Genomic DNA, 25,000 nt, shown 5'->3' with positions numbered 1-25,000 from the left:
CACCAGTGTTGGTATTATTATGAATACAGTTATACTTGCTATGATACCACCACCAGTGTTGGTATTATTATGAATACAGTTATACTTGCTATGATACCACCACTGGTGTTGGTATTATTATGAATACAGTTATACTTGCTATGATACCACCACCAGTGTTGGTATTATTATGAATACAGTTATACTTGCTATGATACCACCACCAGTGTTGGTATTATTATGAATACAGTTATACTTGCTATGATACCACCACCAGTGTTGGTATTATTATGAATACAGTTATACTTGCTATGATACCACCACCGGTGTTGGTATTATTATGAATACAGTTATACTTGCTATGATACCACCACTGGTGTTGGTATTATTATGAATACAGTTATACTTGCTATGATACCACCACTGGTGTTGGTATTATTATGAATACAGTTATACTTGCTATGATACCACCACTGGTGTTGGTATTATTATGAATACAGTTATACTTGCTATGATACCACCACTGGTGTTGGTATTATTATGAATACAGTTATACTTGCTATGATACCACCACCGGTGTTGGTATTATTATGAATACAGTTATACTTGCTAAGAAACACAGTGAGAATATTACTTACCGGGGTTAGAAAATTCTTTTGTATTGCTTAAATTTAAGCAAGATTATGTTATGCTGCTAGGAGAATGGCGGCGCAAAATAAAAATATGAGATATAGAAAAAGGTCATAGTTTACCTTGGAACAGAGAAGGTAGAAGAGGTTATAATTAAGGTTAGAGACCAAAGTATCTCGTGGTTTACCTCGCAAAGGTTAAAGAATCCGCTGGTTCCTCCTGCTGGGTGTTATTACCTTGCTTAAAACAGCCACTACTACCTGGTAGTGTCCTTGATGAAGGGAATAAAGGGAGTGAAACTCCAGGTAAATTATATACTTTTTATCATAACTTGTTCTCCTTTAAGTTTAACTAATTAGTGTCTGTATGTGAATTTATCGATGTTAAATTGTTTCCGGGATAATGAGTAATTCTTGCGGTTTTTTTTTCCTGGTACAGGGGAGCGTTCTCTCAGGTCCGCCTGGCGGAGGTGCGGGATGATCCCTCACGTGTGGTGGCCATCAAGATCATCGACAAGAAAGCACTCAAGGGCAAAGAAGACTCGCTAGAGAACGAAATCAAAGTACTCAGGAGGTCAGTGTTTTGAATTCTGTCAGTGTTCAGTCCTCTGTCATACTGTTTTCACTGTTTGTGATCATCGGTGTATACATATGGCACACACCAACTCACATAAAGAAAATTAAATATATATCAAGAGCATATCTCTTTCTGTTTTATTTTCTCCATGTGGGTTGATCTGTACTGTTAACCAGTCTTAAGAATACCCAACTCAAGTTGGGCTCCCAGGGTATAACGCCACTTCAAACAAGTCATGTGTGTATATATATATATATATATATATATATATATATATATATATATATATATATATATATATATATATATATATATATATATATATATATATATATATATATATATATATATATATATATATATATATATACACATGTATATATATGTATATATATATATATATATATATATATATATATATATATATATATATATATATATATATATATGTATATATATATATATATATATATATATATATATATATATATATATATATATAAACATGTCGTGCCGAATAGGTAAAACTTGTGATTTTAGCTTAAATAACAACGCTCTTCTTGCCGAATAAGGCAAGTGAAAATTTGTGTATGCAATAATTTCTCAAAAATCATTCTGAACCTAACGAAAAAAATATATTTAATTGAGTTTGTTTATTATTAAATTATTGTAAACATATCTAAAATAAATTGCGCTTGTTATAATAAGGTTAGGTAAGTTTTCTAAGGTTCTTTTGTTACAAAATTATTAATTTTTACATTAACATGAAAAAAAAATTGATCTTTAAACGTATAAGAGAAAACTTTAGAAAGGACTTAATTTTAAATGAGTTCTTGCTATTTTACCAATTTTACCTATTCTGCAAGACATATGTCGTGCACGACATATGTCGCTTACCTTATTCGGCAAGAAGAGCGTTGCTATTTAGGTCAAAATCGCAAGTTTTACCTATTCGTTTAAAGATAATGTAAAAAATATTAATGTAAAAATTAATAATTTTGTACCAAAAAAACCTTAGAAAGCTTACCTAACCCTATTATAACAAGCGCAATTTAATTTAGCCTTATCCAGCCTAAATATATTTTAGATAAGTTTACAGTAATTTAATAATAAACAAACACTATGAAATATATTTTTTCATTAGGTTCAGAATGATTTTTGCGAAATTATTGCATACACAAATTTTCGCTTGCCTTATTCGGCAAGAAGAGCGTTGCTATTTAAACCAAATTCTCAAGTTTTACCTATTCGGCACGACATACACACACGCACACATGCACACACACACACACACACACACACACACACACACACACTGACGACACTGGAGGACAGGAGGGTCAGGGGAGACATGATAACGACATATAAAATACTGCGTGGAATAGACAAGGTGGACAAGGACAGGATGTTCCAGGGAGGGGACACAGAAACAAGAGGCCACAATTGGAAGTTGAAGACACAAATGAGTCAGAGAGATAGTAGGAAGTATTTCTTCAGTCATAGAGTTGTAAGGCAGTGGAATAGCCTAGAAAATGACGTAGTGGAGGCAGGAACCATACACAGTTTTAAGACGAGGTTTGATAAAGCTCATGGAGCGGGGAGAGAGAGGGTCTAGTAGCAACCGGTGAAGAGGCGGGGCCAGGAGCTAGGACTCGACCCCTGCAACCACAAATAGGTGAGTACAAATAGGTGAGTACACACACACACACACACACACACACACACACACACACACACACACCAGGGACCAGACAACATCTCTCCGTGGGTCCTTAGAGAGGGAGCAGAGATGCTGTGTGTGCCATTAACAAAGATCTTCAACACATCCATTTAAACTGGGCAACTCCTTGAGGTATGGAAGATGGCAAATGTAGTCCCAATTTTTAAAAAGGGAGACAGACATGAGGCATTAAACTACAGACCTGTATCATTAACGTGTATAGTATGCAAGGTTATGGAGAAGATCATCAGGAGGAGAGTGGTGGGGCACCTGGAAAGAAACAAGTGTATAATCGACAACCAGCACGGTTTCAGGGAAGGAAAATCCTGTGTCACACAACTACTGAAGTTTTATGACAAGGTGACAGAAGTAAGACAAGAGAGAGAGAGAGGGGTGGATCGACTGCATTTTCTTGGACTGCAAGAAGGACTTCGACACAGCTCCTCACAAGAGGTTACTGCAAAAGCTAGAGGATCAGGCACACATAACAGGAAAGGCACTGCAATGGATCAGAGAATACCTGACAAGGAGGCAACAACGAGTCATGGTATGTGATGAGGTGTCAGAGTGAGCGCCTGTGACAAACGGGGTTCCACAGGGGTCAGTCCTAGGACCTGTGCTGTTTTTGGTATATGTGAATGACATAACGGAAGGGATAGACTCAGAAGTGTCCCTGTTTGCAGATGATGTGAAGTTAATGAGAAGAATCAAATCGGACGAGGATCAGGCAGGACTACAAAGAGTCCTGGACAGGCTACAAGCCTGGTGCAGCAACTGGCTCCTTAAGTTTAACCCTGCCAAATGCAAAGTCATGAAGATTGGGGAAGGGCAAAGAAGACAGCAGACACAATATAGTCTAGATGGCCAAAGACTGCAAACCTCACTCAAGGAAAAAGGCTGGGGGTGAGTATAACACCGAGCACATCTCCTGAGGCGCACATCAATCAGATAACTGCTGCAGCATACGGGCGCCTGGCAAACCTACGGATAGCGTTCCGATACCTCAGTAAAGAATCGTTCAAGACTCTGTATACCATTTACGTCAGGCCCATACTGGAGTATACAGCACCAGTTTGGAATCCACACCTGGTCAAGCACGTCAAGAAATTAGAGAAAGTGCAAAGGTTTGCAACAAGACTAGTCCCAGAGCTAAGGGGATTGTCCTACGAAGAAAGGTTGAGGGAAATCGGCCTGACGACACTGGAGGACAGGAGGGTTAGGGGGAGACATGATAACGATATACAAAATACTGCTTGGAATAGACAAGGTGGACAGAGACAGGATGTTCCAGAGAGGGGATACAGAAACCAGTTGGAAGTTGAAGACTCAAATGAGTCAAAGGGATGTTATGAGGTATTTCTTCAGTCATAGAGTAGTCAGGCAGTGGAATAGCCTAGCAAGTGACGTAGTGGAGGCGGGAACCATACATAGTTTTAAGACGAGGTATGATAAAGCTCATGAAGCAGGGAGAGAGAGGACCTAGTAGCGTTCAGTGAAGAGGCGGGGCCAGGAGCTGAGTATCGACCCCTACAACCACAATTAAGTGAGTACAATTAGGTGAGTACACACACACACACACACACCCACACACACACGCGCGCGCGCGCGCAAGAAGGCGTTTGACACAGTTCCACACAAGAGATTAGTGCAAAAACTGGAGGACCAAGCAGGGATAACAGGGAAGGCACTACAATGGATCAGGGAATACTTGTCAGGAAGACAGCAGGTGTCAGAGTGGGCACCTGTGACCAGCGGGGTCCCACAGGGGTCAGTCCTAGGACCAGTGCTGTTTCTGGTATTTGTGAACGACATGACTGAAGGAATAGACTCCGAAGTGTCCCTGTTTGCAGATGACGTGAAGTTGATGAGAAGAATTCATTCGATCGAAGACCAGGCAGAGCTACAAAGGGATCTGGACAGGCTGCAGACCTGGTCCAGCAATTGGCTCCTGGAGTTCAATCCCACCAAGTGCAAAGTCATGAAGATTGGGGAAGGGCAAAGAAGACCGCAGACGGAGCACAGTCTAGGGGGCCAGCGACTGCAAACCTCACTCAAGGAAAAAGATCTTGGGGTGAGTATAACACCAGGCACATCTCCTGAAGCACACATCAACCAAATAACTGCTGCAGCATATGGGCGCCTAGCAAACCTCAGAACAGCATTCCGACATCTTAATAAGAAATCGTTCAGGACCCTGTACACCGTGTATGTTAGGCCCATATTGGAGTATGCGGCACCAGTTTGGAACCCACACCTAGCCAAGCACGTGAAGAAACTAGAGAAAGTGCAAAGGTTTGCAACAAGACTAGTCTCAGAGCTAAGAGGTATGTCCTACGAGGAGAGGTTAAGAGAAATCAACCTGACGACACTGGAGGACAGGAGAGATAGGGAAGACATGATAACGACATACAAAATACTGAGAGGAATTGACAAGGTGGACAAAGACAGGATGTTCCAGAGATTGGACACAGTAACAAGGGGACAGTTGGAAGTTGAAGACACAGATGAATCACGGGGATGTTAGGAAGTATTTCTTCAGCCACAGAGTAGTCAGGAAGTGGAGTAGTCTCGGAAGCGATTTTGTGGAGGCAGGATCCATACATAGCTTTAAGCAGAGGTACGATAAAGCTCACGGCTCAGGGAGAGTGACCTAGTAGCGACCAGTGAAGAGGCGGGGCCAGGAGCTAGGACTCGACCCCTGCAACCTCAGCTAGGTGAGTACAACTAGATGAGTACACACACACACACACACACACACACACACACACACACACACATATAGATAGACAGATAGATAGATAGATAATTACATGGCTAAGTCTTGCTAGTGTAAAGATCTCTATATAATAGAACATACGAATATATAAAATAATAAGTGAAATGTTTAATCTAGAAACTGAAAAATAAAGATGAAAAATGCAAAAATAAGAAAAAAAATATAGAAGAATTTTGTGGGTAATAATTTGTGTGAAATGTGACGTCATAAACAATACCGTTATGACGTCACGAGCGATGTTCATTTGTTTGCCCCTGCGGCCACTTGTGATCCTGTTTAAATCCTTTATTATAGGGTATTTGATGTTCTGGGTGCTCTTGTGTTGGGCACCTTCATGGCTACAGCTGTGTTCAGTCAGGCTATTAGTGCTGAGTTATTGTGCTGTGTGTGTGTGTGTGTGTGTGTGTGTGTGTGTGTGTGTGTGTGTGTGTGTGTGTGTGTGTGTGTGTGTGTGTGTGTGTGTGTGTGTGTACGTATGGACCGAGATTTGATTCCTGGTCCCCGCCTCTTAGATCATTTTCATCGCCTTCACTGATTTCTGGACTCTTGAAGCTGTGTGCCAGTTTACCTCCACCGCTGCTTCAAGTCATTCCACATTTTAACCAACTATGGCTAAAGAAACACTTCCCTACATCCCTTCGGCTGATGTATTAGCCTGACTGCAAGCTTTTGGACTTTTTCCAGCTTTCCATATGCTTTATCAGGTATGGACTCCGGGTACTCAACATATTTCGTATGTGAGGCTATTCTGAGGATTGCTAATCTTGCACATGTCATTGACATTAGACTATCTATGCATATTTCTGGTGATATGCTTCGTGTTATATTCACGCCAGGTCCTTTTCAGTCTGTTATTTGCTGCTTGTCTCCGCCCATTCTGTACTCTGTAACCGGACTGACCTCTCCAACTCGCATGACCTTGTGTTTGTTAGGGTTGAACTCGAGAAGCCCCTTGTCCTAACCTGAGAGACTGCTCCTTCTTTCTTCTTGAAGAGCACCGTAGTCTTCAAGACTACTAGTTCTACTTTCTTCACATTATGGCCTTGTATTGATAAAGCCACTGGATGGGGAAAAGTCTACAAATAAGGATACCCATTTGTTGTACGTGTCTGAGTCTTCAGAACATAACGTAGTCCATTATAACCTATTTAACCTAGCTTACCATACTGTCGCAACCTAAAACAACGTAATATATTTTAGTATAACCTAACACTCATATACCCTTATCTTGCATATGGAATTTGTGCATGGGGATCAACAACATCCAATCACCTAAAACCCCTAATAACCCAGCAAAAGGCAGCAGTAAGAATGATAACAAATTCTCACTCCCGCCAGTATACTCCACCAATTTTCAAAAGTCTGAATCTGCTCACCATTAAGAACATCCATACTTATTCATGTGCCTACTACATACACAGAACAATACATGCAAATATAAACCCTCCACTCAAACTTCTCACCAACCTAAACAGGACACATGACCACAACACAAGACACAGATCTCTTTTTGATATACCTCGTGTCAATATCACACTGTGTAAAAACTCTATGCACATAAAGGGCCCCAAAATATGGAATTCATTACCAGAAGATATTAAAGTAACTCAGTCTGAAAATCAATTTAAGACTCTTCTCAAAAGCCACTTAATCACCCTAGACTAAATGCTAAATACTCAGTATACATTTACTCACCTATGTACTCCCCCATCATAACTTCAACAATCACTTTGAACCTTTTATCCATTGTTGACAGGAATATAACTGAACTATTGTTTTCACAAAAAGCATTTTAGACTATAAGAATATATCCTTTTTCTTATACAAATTTAATTCACTCATAATTAATAATCTACTGTTCAACGATGAAATAATTACTATCCTATTGGACCACTATGATAAAATCCTTTGTATTAAAGTAGTCTGTAAGTCAATAATGTTAAGTTGGCCCATAATGCCTAGGCATAATAGAGGTTCTCTTTTCATTGCAGCCCATTATTGTAAATATAAAATCTCAATGTATTGTTTGCAAAGACATAAAATAAATAAATAAATAAATAAAACCAAGGCGACCTTGACGACTAACCTGATCTCGGTGTAGCACAGCAACACAAGAGTGTGCAAACACATCGCCTGCGGAGATGACTACGCTTGGTCCTCACCCCTGGCTTGATTACCCAAGCATACCTCGTTGATTGTACCCAATGTTAATCCAATTAGCGGGCGATTAAAGTTGTACACACAAACCATCAGTGGCAAGTGACTGTCGTTACCGCAAGTTTATCACCGCCATGAATAGCTACAAGCAGTGAACACCAGTGATTTCTTCTACCCACACGCATGTTTGAGAGAAGCAAAGGCAATTTTGGGGGACCGATTTTTTTTTTTTTTTTGAGTTTCTGGTCGTAAAATACTGTGCCTCGACGATCGCTTAATGAAAAATCTCTAAAGAGTTTGCTATTTACGTTGGTAATGATGATTAGATATTAACATATGGATGTATATCTCAAGGAAAAACACCTGTGTGTGTAGTTAAATTAGCGGAGAAAGGTACTTCTCTCAGCATTATCTTGGCACGCACTCCTTGCTCACTTTTTTTTTTACACAGATCAGTTTTACATGCAGTTATCCAACCTCAGATCATTTCGAAGCCTAGCCCAATCTAGGGTATACTACCATCCCCCAGGATGCCACCCACAATACTCGATTAATACCCAGGTACCTATTGACTGCTTGGTGAACAGGGGCAGCAGGTGTAAGGAAATATGTACAATGTTTCCACCCGTGGCGGGGATCGAACCACGGGCCTTAAGTATGTAGATGAGTACGCTACCAACCGAGCCACGGAACACTTATCTATAATGTGACCTTCAAGCAAGTCCATATTACACCATACACTTAAACACTGATCTTACTCTCACGTCCACATTGGACCCCTATCGCTGTCTCCACATGTCCACTCTGGACCACAACCCTTGTCCACACCCTCAGATACTCCACTACACTGTGAGAGTTGGGATGGAAGTACCTACAACTATATATATTGTAAACGTGTTGTTTTATTACGTGATAAATGATATCGGGAGATATCGGGCTACATAGTTATTATAATCACTTTACACTGTCTCATGGCGCTGCTGCTCCTGCTGCTGCTTCTACCGTTAACATACTCGGGTGTGTCTAGGATGCTGCTGCTGCTACTGAGAACGTAAGAAAGAAAGAGCTTTGCAGCATGGCCCATGCGAGGCAGGTTCAACTCACACCCACTCATGTATTTATCTAACCTATTTTTAAAACTACACAAGGTGTTAGCTTCAATGACGGCGCTCGGGAATTTGTTCCACTCATCTACAACTCTACTACGAAATCAGTGCTTTCCTATATCTTTTCTGAGTCAAATTTTTTCCAGCTTGAAACCATTGCTGAGAGTCCTGTCTTGGTTATATATTTTATCACGCTATTTACATTCCCTTTATTTATTCCTCAGTCATATCAACCCCGGAATTCTACGCCTTTTTAGAGTACAGATTCAGGGGCCTCAGTTATCCTCGTAGGAAAGATTTCTGACACATGGGATTATCTTTGTCATCCTCCTCTGTACGTTGTCCAGTGCATTTATATCCATTCTGTAATACGGCGACCAGAACTGTGCAGCATAATCTAAATGAGGCCCTGAGGACTCCTTTTAGTTACACTTCTTGATAGAAACATACGGACTTTGCATTTGTCTGTTAAACTGCATCTGCCACTTCATCGACCACTGCACTAGGCTATTCCGATCTTCCTGGAGCACTCTAGTGTCCTCGTCAGAATGAATTCGACGGCCTATTTTGGTGCCATCGGCAAACTTGCTTCTCGCTATTTATACCCTCATCTATATAGTTTATGTAAATTGTAAACAACAAGGGGCCCAACACTGACCCCTGTGGAACATCGCTTGTGATGCTTCCCCACACTGATTTCTCCCCGTTTACGGAAACTCGCTGTTGGATACGTCAGCCACGCCTCTAACCAGAAAAAAAAAAGTCTTCTATTGCATGTTCCTCGACTTTTCTCAATAGTCTCCGATGTGGGACTCTCAGATGCCTTACTGAAGTCCATATACACAATATCATATTCAATACCATGATCTACCTCCTCAAACACCTTAGTGAAACAAGTTAGTAAATTCGTAAGACTGGAACGCCCCTTTGTAAAACCGTGTTGAGACTTATTAATCAATTTATGTCTTTCGCGGTAGCTACGAATAGCCTCGGCATTATTGATTCCATCAATTTTCCTACTATGGAGGTTAGGCTTACTGGCCGGTAGTTCGAAGCTAAGGACCTGTCACCTGCTTTGTAGATAGCTATCACATTTGCCATTTTCCACTTATTTGGTACTTGCAAGTTTGAAGAGATGTGTTGGAAAGACTAGCCAAAGGGTCACTAAGTTCCTCCTCACATTCCTTTAAACCTTTGCGAACAGTTCATCAGGGCCAGGGGATTTGTTAGGTTTTAATTTGTCCATTTGAGAACCAAATCACCAGTGACTAGTGACTTGGTTGGTGCATAACTTATTATCGTTCGGTTCAACATAGTTTATTTTTTCCGGTATGTCACCAGGATCTTCCTGCGTAAAAGCTGAGAGGAAATAACTTGGGGTGGCGTCTAGTGTGTTGTTGCTGTTACTTGTGACATACTTGTGTTGGCGAACGCAGGCGAGAGAGATACATGATATATACACTTGGAAGGTCCTGGAGGGATTGGCACCAAACCTGGACACGAAAATCACTCCCTATGAAAGCAAAAGACTCGGCAGGAGATGCAACATTCCCCCGATGACAAGCAGGGCGCCACGAGTACACTGAGAGACAACACAATAAGTGTCCTGGGCCCAAGACTGTTCAATTGCCTTCTAGTATACATAAGGGGGATTACCAATAGACCCCTGACTGTCTTCAAGAAGGCACTGGACAGCCACCTAAAGTAAGTACCTGACCAACCGGGCTGTGGTTCGTACGTCAGCTTGCGTGCGACCAGCATTAACAGCCTGGTTGATAAGGCCCTGATCCACTATGAGGCCTGGTCTCAGACCGGGCCTCGGGGGCGTTGCCCACTGAAAAATTCTCCAAGTAAACTCCAGGAGTCTAGGTTGCTGTTGCTGTTAACATACTCGTGTGGGCGTCTAGGATGATGTTAACATACTCGTGTGGGCGTCTAGGATGCTGTTAACATACTCGTGTGGGCGTCTAGGATGATGTTAACATACTCGTGTAGGCGTCTAGGATGATGTTAACATACTCGTGTGGGCGTCTAGGATGATGTTAACATACTCGTGTGGGCGTCTAGGATGATGTTAACATACTCGTGTGGGCGTCTAGGATGATGTTAACATACTCGTGTGGGCGTCTAGGATGCTGTTAACATACTCGTGTGGGCGTCTAGGATGATGTTAACATACTCGTGTAGGCGTCTAGGATGATGTTAACATACTCGTGTGGGCGTCTAGGATGATGTTAACATACTCGTGTGGGCGTCTAGGATGATGTTAACATACTCGTGTGGGCGTCTAGGATGCTGTTAACATACTCGTGTGGGCGTCTAGGATGATGTTAACATACTCGTGTAGGCGTCTAGGATGATGTTAACATACTCGTGTGGGCGTCTAGGATGCTGTTAACATACTCGTGTGGACGTCTAGGATGATGTTAACATACTCGTGTGGGCGTCTAGGATGCTGTTAACATACTCGTGTGGGCGTCTAGGATGATGTTAACATACTCGTGTGGGCGTCTAGAATACTGTTAACATACTCGTGTGGGCGTCTAGGATGATGTTAACATATTCGTGTGGGCGTCTAGGATACTGTTAACATACTCGTGTGGGCGTCTAGGATACTGTTAACATACTCGTGTGGGCGTCTAGGATGATGTTAACATACTAGTGTGGGCGTCTAGGATACTGTTAACATACTCGTGTGGGCGTCTAGGATGATGTTAACATACTCGTGTGGGCGTCTAGGATGATGTTAACATACTCGTGTGGGCGTCTAGGATGATGTTAACATACTCGTGTGGGCGTCTAGGATGATGTTAACATACTCGTGTGGGCGTCTAGGATGATGTTAACATACTCGTGTGGGCGTCTAGGATGCTGTTAACATACTCGTGTGGGCGTCTAGGATGATGTTAACATACTCGTGTAGGCGTCTAGGATGATGTTAACATACTCGTGTGGGCGTCTAGGATGATGTTAACATACTCGTGTGGGCGTCTAGGATGCTGTTAACATACTCGTGTGGGCGTCTAGGATGATGTTAACATACTCGTGTAGGCGTCTAGGATGATGTTAACATACTCTTGTGGGCGTCTAGGATGCTGTTAACATACTCGTGTGGGCGTCTAGGATGATGTTAACATACTCGTGTGGGCGTCTAGGATGCTGTTAACATACTCGTGTGGGCGTCTAGGATGATGTTAACATACTCGTGTGGGCGTCTAGAATACTGTTAACATACTCGTGTGGGCGTCTAGGATGATGTTAACATATTCGTGTGGGCGTCTAGGATACTGTTAACATACTCGTGTGGGCGTCTAGGATACTGTTAACATACTCGTGTGGGCGTCTAGGATGATGTTAACATACTAGTGTGGGCGTCTAGGATACTGTTAACATACTCGTGTGGGCGTCTAGGATGATGTTAACATACTCGTGTGGGCGTCTAGGATGATGTTAACATACTCGTGTGGGCGTCTAGGATGATGTTAACATACTCGTGTGGGCGTCTAGGATGATGTTAACATACTCGTGTGGGCGTCTAGGATGATGTTAACATACTCGTGTGGGCGTCTAGGATGATGTTAACATACTCGTGTGGGCGTCTAGGATGATGTTAACATACTCGTGTGGGCGTCTAGGATGATGTTAACATACTCGTGTGGGCGTCTAGGATGATGTTAACATACTCGTGTGGGCGTCTAGGATGATGTTAACATACTCGTGTGGGCGTCTAGGATGATGTTAACATACTCGTGTGGGCGTCTAGGATGATGTTAACATACTCGTGTGGGCGTCTAGGATGATGTTAACATACTCGTGTGGGCGTCTAGGATGATGTTAACATACTCGTGTGGGCGTCTAGGATGATGTTAACATACTCGTGTGGGCGTCTAGGATACTGTTAACATACTCGTGTGGGCGTCTAGGATGATGTTAACATACTCGTGTGGGCGTCTAGGATGATGTTAACATACTCGTGTGGGCGTCTAGGATGATGTTAACATACTCGTGTGGGCGTCTAGGATGATGTTAACATACTCGTGTGGGCGTCTAGGATGATGTTAACATACTCGTGTGGGCGTCTAGGATGATGTTAACATACTCGTGTGGGCGTCTAGGATGATGTTAACATACTCGTGTGGGCGTCTAGGATGATGTTAACATACTCGTGTGGGCGTCTAGGATGATGTTAACATACTCGTGTGGGCGTCTAGGATGATGTTAACATACTCGTGTGGGCGTCTAGGATGATGTTAACATACTCGTGTGGGCGTCTAGGATGATGTTAACATACTCGTGTGGGCGTCTAGGATACTGTTAACATACTCGTGTAGGCGTCTAGGATGATGTTAACATACTCGTGTGGGCGTCTAGGATGATGTTAACATACTCGTGTGGGCGTCTAGGATGATGTTAACATACTCGTGTGGGCGTCTAGGATGCTGTTAACATACTCGTGTGGGCGTCTAGGATGATGTTAACATACTCGTGTGGGCGTCTAGGATACTGTTAACATACTCGTGTGGGCGTCTAGGATGATGTTAACATACTCGTGTGGGCGTCTAGGATGCTGTTAACATACTCGTGTAGGCGTCTAGGATGCTGTTAACATACTCGTGTGGGCGTCTAGGATGCTGTTAACATACTCGTGTGGGCGTCTAGGATGCTCGTGTGGGCGTCTAGGATAATGTTAACATACTCGTGTGGGCGTCTAGGATGCTGTTAACATACTCGTGTAGGCGTCTAGGATGATGTTAACATACTCGTGTGGGCGTCTAGGATGATGTTAACATACTCGTGTAGGCGTCTAGGATGATGTTAACATACTCGTGTAGGCGTCTAGGATGATGTTAACATACTCGTGTGGGCGTCTAGGATGATGTTAAGATACTCGTGTGGGCGTCTAGGATGATGTTAACATACTCGTGTGGGCGTCTTGGATGATGTTAACATACTCGTGTGGGCGTCTAGGATAATGTTAACATACTCGTGTGGGCGTCTAGGATGATGTTAACATACTCGTGTGGGCGTCTAGGATGATGTTAACATACTCGTGTGGGCGTCTAGGATGATGTTAACATACTCGTGTGGGCGTCTAGGATGATGTTAACATACTCGTGTGGGCGTCTAGGATGATGTTAACATACTCGTGTGGGCGTCTAGGATGATGTTAACATACTCGTGTGGGCGTCTAGGATGATGTTAACATACTCGTGTGGGCGTCTAGGATGATGTTAACATACTCGTGTGGGCGTCTAGGATGATGTTAACATACTCGTGTGGGCGTCTAGGATGATGTTAACATACTCGTGTGGGCGTCTAGGATGATGTTAACATACTCGTGTGGGCGTCTAGGATGATGTTAACATACTCGTGTGGGCGTCTAGGATGATGTTAACATACTCGTGTGGGCGTCTAGGATGATGTTAACATACTCGTGTGGGCGTCTAGGATGATGTTAACATACTCGTGTGGGCGTCTAGGATGATGTTAACATACTCGTGTGGGCGTCTAGGATGATGTTAACATACTCGTGTAGGCGTCTAGGATGATGTTAACATACTCGTGTGGGCGTCTAGGATGATGTTAACATACTCGTGTGGGCGTCTAGGATGATGTTAACATACTCGTGTGGGCGTCTAGGATGGCGTCTAGGATGATGTTAACATACTCGTGTGGGCGTCTAGGATGATGTTAACATACTCGTGTGGGCGTCTAGGATGATGTTAACATACTCGTGTGGGCGTCTAGGATGATGTTAACATACTCGTGTGGGCGTCTAGGATGATGTTAACATACTCGTGTGGGCGTCTAGGATGATGTTAACATACTCGTGTGGGCGTCTAGGATGATGTTAACATACTCGTGTGGGCGTCTAGGATGATGTTAACATACTCGTGTGGGCGTCTAGGATGATGTTAACATACTCGTGTGGGCGTCTAGGATGATGTTAACATACTCGTGTGGGCGTCTAGGATGATGTTAACATACTCGTGTGGGCGTCTAGGATGATGTTAACATACTCGTGTGGGCGTCTAGGATGATGTTAACATACTCGTGTGGGCGTCTAGGATGATGTTAACATGTTAACATACTCGTGTGGGCGTCTAGGATGATGTTAACATACTCGTGTGGGCGTCTAGGATGATGTTAACATACTCGTGTAGGCGTCTAGGATGATGTTAACATACTCGTGTGGGCGTCTAGGATGATGTTAACATACTCGTGTGGGCGTCTAGGATGATGTTAACATACTCGTGTAGGCGTCTAGGATGATGTTAACATACTCGTGTGGGCGTCTAGGATGATGTTAACATACTCGTGTAGGCGTCTAGGATGATGTTAACATACTCGTGTAGGCGTCTAGGATGATGTTAACATACTCGTGTGGGCGTCTAGGATGATGTTAACATACTCGTGTAGGCGTCTAGGATGATGTTAACATACTCGTGTGGGCGTCTAGGATGATGTTAACATACTCGTGTGGGCGTCTAGGATACTGTTAACATACTCGTGTGGGCGTCTAGGATGATGTTAACATACTCGTGTGGGCGTCTAGGATGATGTTAACATACTCGTGTGGGCGTCTAGGATGCTGTTAACATACTCGTGTGGGCGTCTAGGATGATGTTAACATACTCGTGTGGGCGTCTAGGATGATGTTAACATACTCGTGTGGGCGTCTAGGATCTAGGATGTTAACATACTCGTGTGGGCGTCTAGGATGACTGTTAACATACTCGTGTGGGCGTCTAGGATGATGTTAACATATTCGTGTGGGCGTCTAGGATGATGTTAACATACTCGTGTGGGCGTCTAGGATGATGTTAACATACTCGTGTGGGCGTCTAGGATGATGTTAACATACTCGTGTGGGCGTGGAGGATGTTAACATACTCGTGTGGGCGTCTAGTGATGTTAACATACTCGTGTGGGCGTCTAGGATGCTGTTAACATACTCGTGTGGGCGTCTAGGATGGATGTTAACATATTCGTGTGGGCGTCTAGGATGCTGTTAACATACTCGTGTGGGCGTCTAGGATGATGTTAACATACTCGTGTGGGCGTCTAGGATGATGTTAACATACTCGTGTGGGCGTCTAGGATGATGTTAACATACTCGAGTGAGCGTCTAGGATACTGTTAACATACTCGTGTGGGCGTCTAGGATGATGTTAACATACTCGTGTGGGCGTCTAGGATGCTGTTAACATACTCGTGTGGGCGTCTAGGATGCTGTTAACATACTCGTGTGGGCGTCTAGGATGATGTTAACATACTCGTGTGGGCGTCTAGGATGATGTTAACATACTCGTGTGGGCGTCTAGGATGATGTTAACATACTCGTGTGGGCGTCTAGGATACTGTTAACATACTCGTGTGGGCGTCTAGGATACTGTTAACATACTCGTGTGGGCGTCTAGGATGCTGTTAACATACTCGTGTGGGCGTCTAGGATACTGTTAACATACTCGTGTGGGCGTCTAGGATACTGTTAACATACTCGTGTGGGCGTCTAGGATGCTGTTAACATACTCGTGTGGGCGTCTAGGATGCTGTTAACATACTCGTGTGGGCGTCTAGGATACTGTTAACATACTTGTGTGGGCGTCTAGGATGCTGTTAACATACTCGTGTGGGCGTCTAGGATGATGTTAACATACTTGTGTGAGCGTCTAGGATGCTGTTAACATACTCGTGTGGGCGTCTAGGATGATGTTAACATACTCGTGTGGGCGTCTAGGATACTGTTAACATACTCGTGTGGGCGTCTAGGATGATGTTAACATACTCGTGTGGGCGTCTAGGATACTGTTAACATACTCGTGTGGGCGTCTAGGATGATGTTAACATACTCGTGTGGGCGTCTAGGATGATGTTAACATACTCGTGTAGGCGTCTAGGATGCTGTTAACATACTCGTGTGGGCGTCTAGGATGATGTTAACATACTCGTGTGGGCGTCTAGGATGCTGTTAACATACTCGTGTGGGCGTCTAGGATGCTGTTAACATACTCGTGTGGGCGTCTAGGATACTGTTAACATACTCGTGTGGGCGTCTAGGATGCTGTTAACATACTCGTGTGGGCGTCTAGGATACTGTTAACATACTCGTGTGGGCGTCTAGGATACTGTTAACATACTCGTGTGGGCGTCTAGGATACTGTTAACATACTCGTGTGGGCGTCTAGGATACTGTTAACATACTCGTGTGGGCGTGTAGGATGCTGTTAACATACTCGTGTGGGCGTCTAGGATACTGTTAACATACTCGTGTGGGCGTGTAGGATGCTGTTAACATACTCGTGTGGGCGTCTAGGATACTGTTAACATACTCGTGTGGGCGTCTAGGATACTGTTAACATACTCGTGTGGGCGTCTAGGATACTGTTAACATACTCGTGTGGGCGTCTAGGATGATGTTAACATACTCGTGTGGGCGTCTAGGATGCTGTGTAGGATGCTGTTAACATACTCGTGTGGGCGTCTAGGATGCTGTTAACATACTTGTGTGGGCGTCTAGGATACTGTTAATATACTCGTGTGGGCGTCTAGGATGCTGTTAACATACTTGTGTGGGCGTCTAGGATACTGTTAACATACTTGTGTGGGCGTCTAGGATGCTGTTAACATACTCGTGTGGGCGTCTAGGATACTGTTAACATTCTCGTGTGGGCGTCTAGGATGCTGTTAACATACTTGTGTGGGCGTCTAGGATACTGTTAACATACTCGTGTGGGCGTCTAGGATACTGTTAACATACTCGTGTGGGCGTCTAGGATACTGTTAACATACTCGTGTGGGCGTCTAGGATGCTGTTAACATACTCGTCTGGGCGTCTAGGATGCTGTTAACATACTCGTGTGGGCGTCTAGGATGCTGTTAACATACTCGTGTGGGCGTCTAGGATACTGTTAACATACTCGTGTGGGCGTCTAGGATGGTATATGTGTGTACATACTTACCTGTATATACTCACTTATATGTGGTTGCAGGGGTCACAGCTCCTGTCCCCGCCTCTTCGCTGGTCGCTACTACGTCTACTCTCTCCCGGCTCCAAGAGCTTTATCATACCTCTTCTTAAAGCTATGTATGGATCCTGTCTCCATTACTTAGCTCTCCAGATTGTTCCATTTCTTGACAATCATAAGGCTGAAGAAATACTTCCTAAAATCCCCATGACTCATCTGAGTTTTCACGTTCCAATTATGCCCTTCTGTTCCTGTTTCTTATCTCTGAAACATTTTGCCTCTAATCGCCTTGTCAGTTCCTCTCAGTATTTTGTACGTCATTATCATATCCCCCCTATCTCTCCTGTCCTTTAGAACATACTCCAAAGTTCCGGGATTAGTCTTGTTACAAGCCTCTGCACTTTCTCTAATATCTTGACGTGCTTGAGGAGATGTGGGTTCCATACTGGTGCTGCGTACTCCAATATGGGCCTGAGGTACACGGTGTACAGTGTTGTGAATGACCTCTTAGATTTCGAAACGCTATTCTTAGGTTTGCCAGGCGCCCACATGCTGCAGCAATTATTTAGTTGATGTGCATCTCATGGGACATGCTCGGTATGATGCTCACCCCCAGTCCCTTCTCATTGAGTGAGTTTTGCTCCTTTATCCCCCGAGCCTGTACTCCATCTGCGGTTTTCTTTGTCTTCTCTCAGACTATATAACTTTGCACTTAATGGGGTTAAACTCCACAAGCTATTTGTGAGACCAGGCTTGTAACTTGTCCAGATCCCCTTTGTAGCTTTTCCTGATCCTCGTCCGCTTGTATTCTCCTCATTAGTTTCACGTCTTCTGCAAACAGGGACACCTTTGACTATCCCTTCTGTCATGTCATTCACATATACAAGAAACAGCACCCAATCTAGGACTGACCCTTGTGGAACTCCACTCAACACATGCACCCACTCTGACACCACACCACGTGCTATCCTTCCTTGTTTCCTTTCTGTTAGGTATTCCCTGTTCCATTGCGGTGCTTTTCCTGCTATACCTGCCTGCTCCTATAACTTATGTACCAGTCTCTTGTATGGTACTGTGTCAGAAGCCTTCTTACGTGTGTGTGAGTACTCACCTAATTGTGGTTGCAGAGGTCGAGACTCAGCTCCTGGCCACGCCTCTTCACTGATCGTTACTAGGTCCTCTCTCTCTCTGCTTCCTGAGCTTTGTCATACCTCGTCTTAAAGCTAAGTATGGTTCCTGCCCCTACTACGTCACTTGCTAAGCTATTGCACTTGCTGACGATTCTATGACTGAAGAAATGCTTCCTAACATCCCTGTGACTCGTCTGAGTCTTCAGCTTCCAATTGTGACCCCTTGTTTCTGTATCTCCTCTCTGGAGCATCCTGTCTCTGTCTACCTTATCTATTCCACGCAGTATCTTGTATGTCGTTATCATGTCTTCCCTGATCCTTCTGTCCTCCAGTGTCGTCAGTCCGATTTCCCTTAGCCTTTCATCGTAGGACATTCCCTGAGCTTTGGAACTAGCCTTGTTGCAAACCTTTGTACTTTCTCTAACCTCTTGACGTGCTTGACCAGATGCGGGTTCCAAACTGGTGCTGCATACTCCAGTATGGGCCTGACCTACACAGTGTACAGTGTCTTCAACGATTCCTTACTAAGGTATCGGAACACTATTCTCAGGTTTGCCAGGCGCCCATATGCTGCAGCAGTTTTCTGGTTGATGTGTGCCTCTGGAGACATGCTCGGTTTTATGGTCATCCCAAGATCTTTCTCCTTGAGTTAGGCTTGTAGTCTTTGTCCACCTAGTCTATACTCTGTCTGCGGTCTTCTTTGCCCTTCCCCAATCTTCATGACTTTGCATTTCCCAGGGCTGAATTCGAAAAGCCAGTCTCTGGACCACGTGTCCAGTGTGTGTGTGTGTGTACTCACCTATTTGTACTCACCTATTTGTGGTTGCAGGGGTCGAGTCTTAGTTCCTGGCCCCGCCTCTTCACCGGTTGCTACTGGGCCCTCTCCCTGCTCCATGTGTGTGTGTGTGTGTGTGTGTGTGTGTGTGTGTGTATGTGTGTGTGTGTGCGCATGTGTGTGTACTCACCTATTTGTATTCACCTATTTGTGGTTGCAGGGGTCGAGTCACAGCTCCTGGCCCCGCCTCTTCGCTGATTGCTACTAGGTCCTCTCTCTCCCTGCCCCATGAGCTCTACCATACCTCGCCTTAAAACTATGTATGGTTCCTGCCTCCACTACATCCCTTTCTAGGCTATTCCATGGCCTGACTACTCTATGACTGAAGAAATACCTCCTAACATCCCTTTGATTCATCTGAGTCTTCAACTTCCAATTGTGACCTCTTGTGTCTGTGTCCCTTCTCTGGAACATCCCGTCTTTGTCCACCTTGTCTATTCCGCGCAGTATTTTATATGTCGTTATCATGTCTCCCCTGACCCTCGTGTCCTCCAGTGTCGTCAGGCCGATTTCCCTCAACCTTTCTTCGTAGGACAATCCCCGTAGCTCTGGGACTAGTCTTGTTGCAAACCTTTGCACTTTCTCTAATTTCTTGACGTGCTTGGCTAGGTGTGGATTCCAAACTGGTGCTGCATACTCCAGCATGGGCCTGACGTAGATGGTATACAGAGTCTTAAACGAATCCTTACTGAGGTATCGGAACGCTATCCGTAGGTTTGCCAGGAGCCCGTATGCTGCAGCAGTTATCTGATTGATGTTTGCCTCAGGAGATATGCTCGGTGTTATACTCACCCCCAGATCTTTTTCCTTGAGTGAGGTTTGCAGTCTTTGGCCATCTAAACTATATTGTGTCTGCGGTCTTCTTTGCCCTTCCCCAATCTTCATGACTTTGCATTTGGCAGGGTTAAATTCAAGGAGCCAGTTGCTGGACCAGGCTTGTAGCCTGTCCAGGTCTCTTTGTAGTCCTGCCTGATCCTCGTCCGATTTGATTCTTCTCATTAACTTCGCATCAACTGCAAACAAGGACACTTCTGAGTCTATCCCTTCCGTTATGTCGTTCACATATACCAAGAACAGAACAGGTCCTAGGCCTGACCCCTGTGGAACCCCGCTTGTCACAGGCGCCCACTCTGACACCTCGTCGCGTACCATGACTCGTTGTTGCCTCCCTGTCAGATATTCTCTGATCCATTGCAGTGCCCTTCCTGTTATGTGTGCCTGATCCTCTAGCTTTTGCAGTAACCTCTTGTGAGGAACTGTGTCGAAGGCCTTCTTGCAGTCCAAAAATATGCAGTCGATCCACCCCTCTCTCTCTTGTCTTACTTCTGTCACCTTGTCATAAAACTCTAGTAGGTTTGTGACACAGGATTTTCCTTCCCTGAAACCGTGCTGGTTGTCAATTATACACTTGTTTCTTTCCAGGTGCCCCACCACTCTCCTCCTGATGATCTTCTCCATGACCTTGCATACTATACACGTTAGTGATACAGGTCTGTAGTTTAGTGCCTCATGTCTGTCTCCCTTTTTAAAAATTGGGACTACATTTGCCATTTTCCATACCTCAGGGAGTTGCCCAGTTTCAAATGATGTGTTGAAGATCTTTGTTAATGGCTCACACAATATCTCTGCTCCCTCTTTAAGGACCCATGGAGAGATGTTGTCTAGTCCCACCGCCTTTGAGGTGTCAAGTTCGCATAGCAGCTTCTTCACCTCCTGCTTGGTTATATGTACCTCATCCAGCACTTGCTGGTGTGCCCACCAGTTCTGATTTCTTGGAGTCCTACTGGTTTCCACTGTAAATACCTCTTTAAATCTTGTGCTGAGCTCCTGACAAACCTCTCGGTCGTTTCTTGTGAATTCCCCATCACCCTTCCTCAGTCTGATTACCTGGTCCTTGACTGTTGTTTTCCTCCTGATGTGGCTGTACAACATCTTCGTGTCAGTCTTTACTTTTGATGTAATGTCATTTTCATATTGTCTCTGGGCCTCCCTTCTTATCTGTGCATATTCGTTTCTGGCTCTTCGGCTGATTTCTTTATTTTCCTGAGTTCTCTGTCTTCTGTACCTTTTCCATTCTCTAGTACACCTAGTTTTTGCCTCCCTACACCTTTGGGTGAACCAAGGACTCGTTCTGTTCTTCCCATTATTTCTGTTTCCCTTGGGAACAAACCTCTCCTCTGCCTCCTTGCATTTTGTTGCTACATAGTCCATCATTTCTTGTACTGGTTTTCCTGTCAGTTCCCTCTCCCACTGAATGTCTTGAAGGAAGTTCCTCATGCCTGAGTAGTTCCCCCTTTTGTAGTTTGGTTTTTCCCAGCCTATTCCTGCTACTCTCTCCACTTGGAGCTCAACTATGTAGTCGAAGCACAGAACCACATGATCACTAGCTTCCAGGGGCCTTTCATACATGATACCCTCGATGTCCGAACTACTCATGGTAAATACAAGGTCCAGCTTTGCTGGTTCATCCTCTCCTCTCTCTCTGGTAGTGTCTCTAACATGTTGATGCATGAGGTTTTCCAGTACCACATCCATCATCTTGGCTCTCCATGTTTCGGGACCCCCATGGGGCTCCAGGTTTTCCCAGTCAATCTCCTTGTGATTGAAATCACCCATAACTAGTAACTTTGCTCCCCCCATGTGTGCTCTCCTGGCCACCTCGGCTAGTGTGTCGATCATTGCTCTGTTGCTCTCATCGTATTCTTCTCTTGGCCTCCTGCAGTTCTGTGGTGGGTTGTACATTACTGCAATTATCACCTTATGTCCCTCAGACTGGATTGTTCCTACTAAGTAGTCCCTTTCGCCCATGCCATCCATTCCTTCCATTTTCTCAAAACCCCACTGGTTTTTAATGAGCAGTGCAACTCCTCCTCCCCCTCTCCTCCCTCTGTCTTTCCTGAGGATTTGATATCCGGATGGAAAGATTGAATCTGTTATTATTCTGGTGAGTTTTGTTTCTGTGAGTGCTATTATGTCTGGGGATGTCTCTTTGATTCTTTCGTGCCACTCCTCATACTTGTTTGTTATTCCATCTGCATTTGTATACCACACCTTCAACTTCTTTTCTAAGACTGTGGTCTGGGAGGTATATTGGGGTTGGGGAAGTGGGAGACCTGGTAAGGAACTATGGGTTGTTGCTGTGGGGGTGGAGTTTGTAATGTAGTGGGTGGGGGCATTGGATGTGGCATGGGTGTTTTGATTTAGAGTGTTTGGTTGCACTGGGGTTGACCTGGTTGGGAGGCTTCTATAGGAAGTTGTGAGGGAGGCTGTATTTGATCTTCTTCCTGGGTCTGGGATCTCCTGTCTGTCTTCTCCATCCCCTCTCTTTCCTCCTTTCGCCTTTGTACCATCTCTCTCAGTTTCTGCCTTTCTTCTTGTGTTCTGTCGCGGTCGAGATACACCTTCCTGTATGCCGGCATGTCCCTTAATCGTCCTTTCTCCTGCAGGATCCTGGTTCGAGTCGCTTCTGCCTTGAAGGTCACTCTCACTGGCGGGGTTCTTTTTTTTACAAACCCCCCTATTCTCCGAAAATTTTCCAGCTGGATCATGTCGTCTTCTCCTATTGCTTTCATGATGCTTTCAATTGCTTTTTTTCCCCTTGTTTTCTTGCTTCATATGTTTCCCCTTCGACTTCCTGGAGCACATACACAAAGACTGACCTCACCCTTTCCTTCTCCCACTGCATATCCCTGTGTATCCCCTCATTTTATTTGGTTTCCTCCACTGCAGCTTTCGTTTCATCAGTTTCACTGGCTAATGTACTTGGGCTCAGTGGCCTGTCATTTTCCCTTCTCGGCTTTCCTTGGGCTCTGTTGTTGTCTGTTAGGGCCTCCACATAAAGCTTAGCTCTTTCATTTGCTACAGTCTCCTCTGATAGAGCTTCTCCATGCAGTTGTGCCCCTTCTTTCCCTACAGTCCCCTTATTTGTGGCTAAGGTAGCAGTCTTTGTTGTCAATCCCAAAATGTTCTTTAGGCTGTTTCAGATTTTTCAATTCCTCTTCTAAACTCTGTATCCTAGCTTCTGCTGCTTTGACATGCACCTCCCACTTCCTGCTTTCCATATCTATCTTCTCTTCCATTCTCATGCTAAGTTCTTCTAGTTTCTTTTCCCATTCATGATCCCTTTTTATGAGCTCTGCTGCCCAATCTTCCTTTGCAGTTTCCTCCTCCTGTCCCTTGGTTTTTCTTGTTGCTCTCTGGCAACCCATTTTTGTTTTATCCTGATTGCCTCAGAGTGGGAAACCTATGTAGTTCTGTATGTTAGGTTAGTAGTGTGTATGTCAGAGTGTGGAGGAACTGTGGCTATGTGGGAGAGGATTGGGGAGGGGTGGGGAGGGTTTAGGGTGAACGGGGGAGGGGAGGGTGATCGAGGGAGGGGAGGGATCAGGGGAAGTAGTGAGATGTCGGTGGGGGAGGGGGGAGTGTATGTGTGAGTCTGGATATGTGTGTGTGTATGTGTGTGTGTGTGTGTGTGTGTGTGTGTGTGTGTGTGTGTGTGTGTGTGTGTGCATGAGTGTGTGTGTGTGTGTGTGTGTGTGTGTAATTTTGTGTGTAATTTTGTGTGGAATTATGTGTGGGTTTATTATGTACTGAAAGGTAGGTGGCTTGTGCGTGGTCCTTGGCTGCCCACACCTTCTTGTGACCTGACCCCCAACCTCCTGGGACTTACCGGCACGTACTTACAGTGTGTGTGTGTGTGTGTGTGTGTGTGTGTGTGTGTGTGTGTGTGTGTGTGTGTGTGTGTGTGTGTGTATGTGTGTGTGTGTATGTGTGTGTGTATGTAAATGTGTGTACTCACCTATTTGTACTCACCTATTTGTGGTTGCAGGGGTCGAGTCCTAGCTCCTGGCCCCGCCTCTTCACCGGTTGCTACTAGGCCCTCTCTCTCCCCGCTCCATGAGCTTTATCAAACCTCGTCTTAAAACTGTGTATGGTTCCTGCCTCCACTACGTCATTTTCTAGGCTATTCCACTGCCTTACAACTCTATGACTGAAGAAATACTTCCTACTATCTCTCTGACTCATTTGTGTCTTCAACTTCCAATTGTGGCCTCTTGTTTCTGTGTCCCCTCCCTGGAACATCCTGTCTTTGTCCACCTTGTCTATTCCACGCAGTATTTTA

General features: G+C 44.4%; 1 protein-coding gene across 4 annotated transcripts in view; it reads left to right on the top strand.

The window, feature by feature from the left end:
- Window positions 1-25,000, top strand: part of CaMKI (Calcium/calmodulin-dependent protein kinase I) — a 919,698-nt gene that overhangs the window by 385,932 nt on the left and 508,766 nt on the right. For all 4 annotated transcript variants that reach the window (XM_053793074.2, XM_053793012.2, XM_053793155.2 and 1 more), the window contains exon 2: window positions 1,048-1,182. In XM_053793074.2, coding sequence (XP_053649049.2) covers window positions 1,048-1,182 — 135 coding nt within the window. The remainder of the gene's footprint in view (window positions 1-1,047; window positions 1,183-25,000) is intronic.

The sequence above is a fragment of the Cherax quadricarinatus genome, chromosome 2, assembly GCF_038502225.1.
Source record: "Cherax quadricarinatus isolate ZL_2023a chromosome 2, ASM3850222v1, whole genome shotgun sequence".
Taxonomy (NCBI): Eukaryota; Metazoa; Arthropoda; class Malacostraca; order Decapoda; family Parastacidae; genus Cherax; species Cherax quadricarinatus.
This window is presented reverse-complemented; position numbering and strand designations above follow the sequence as displayed.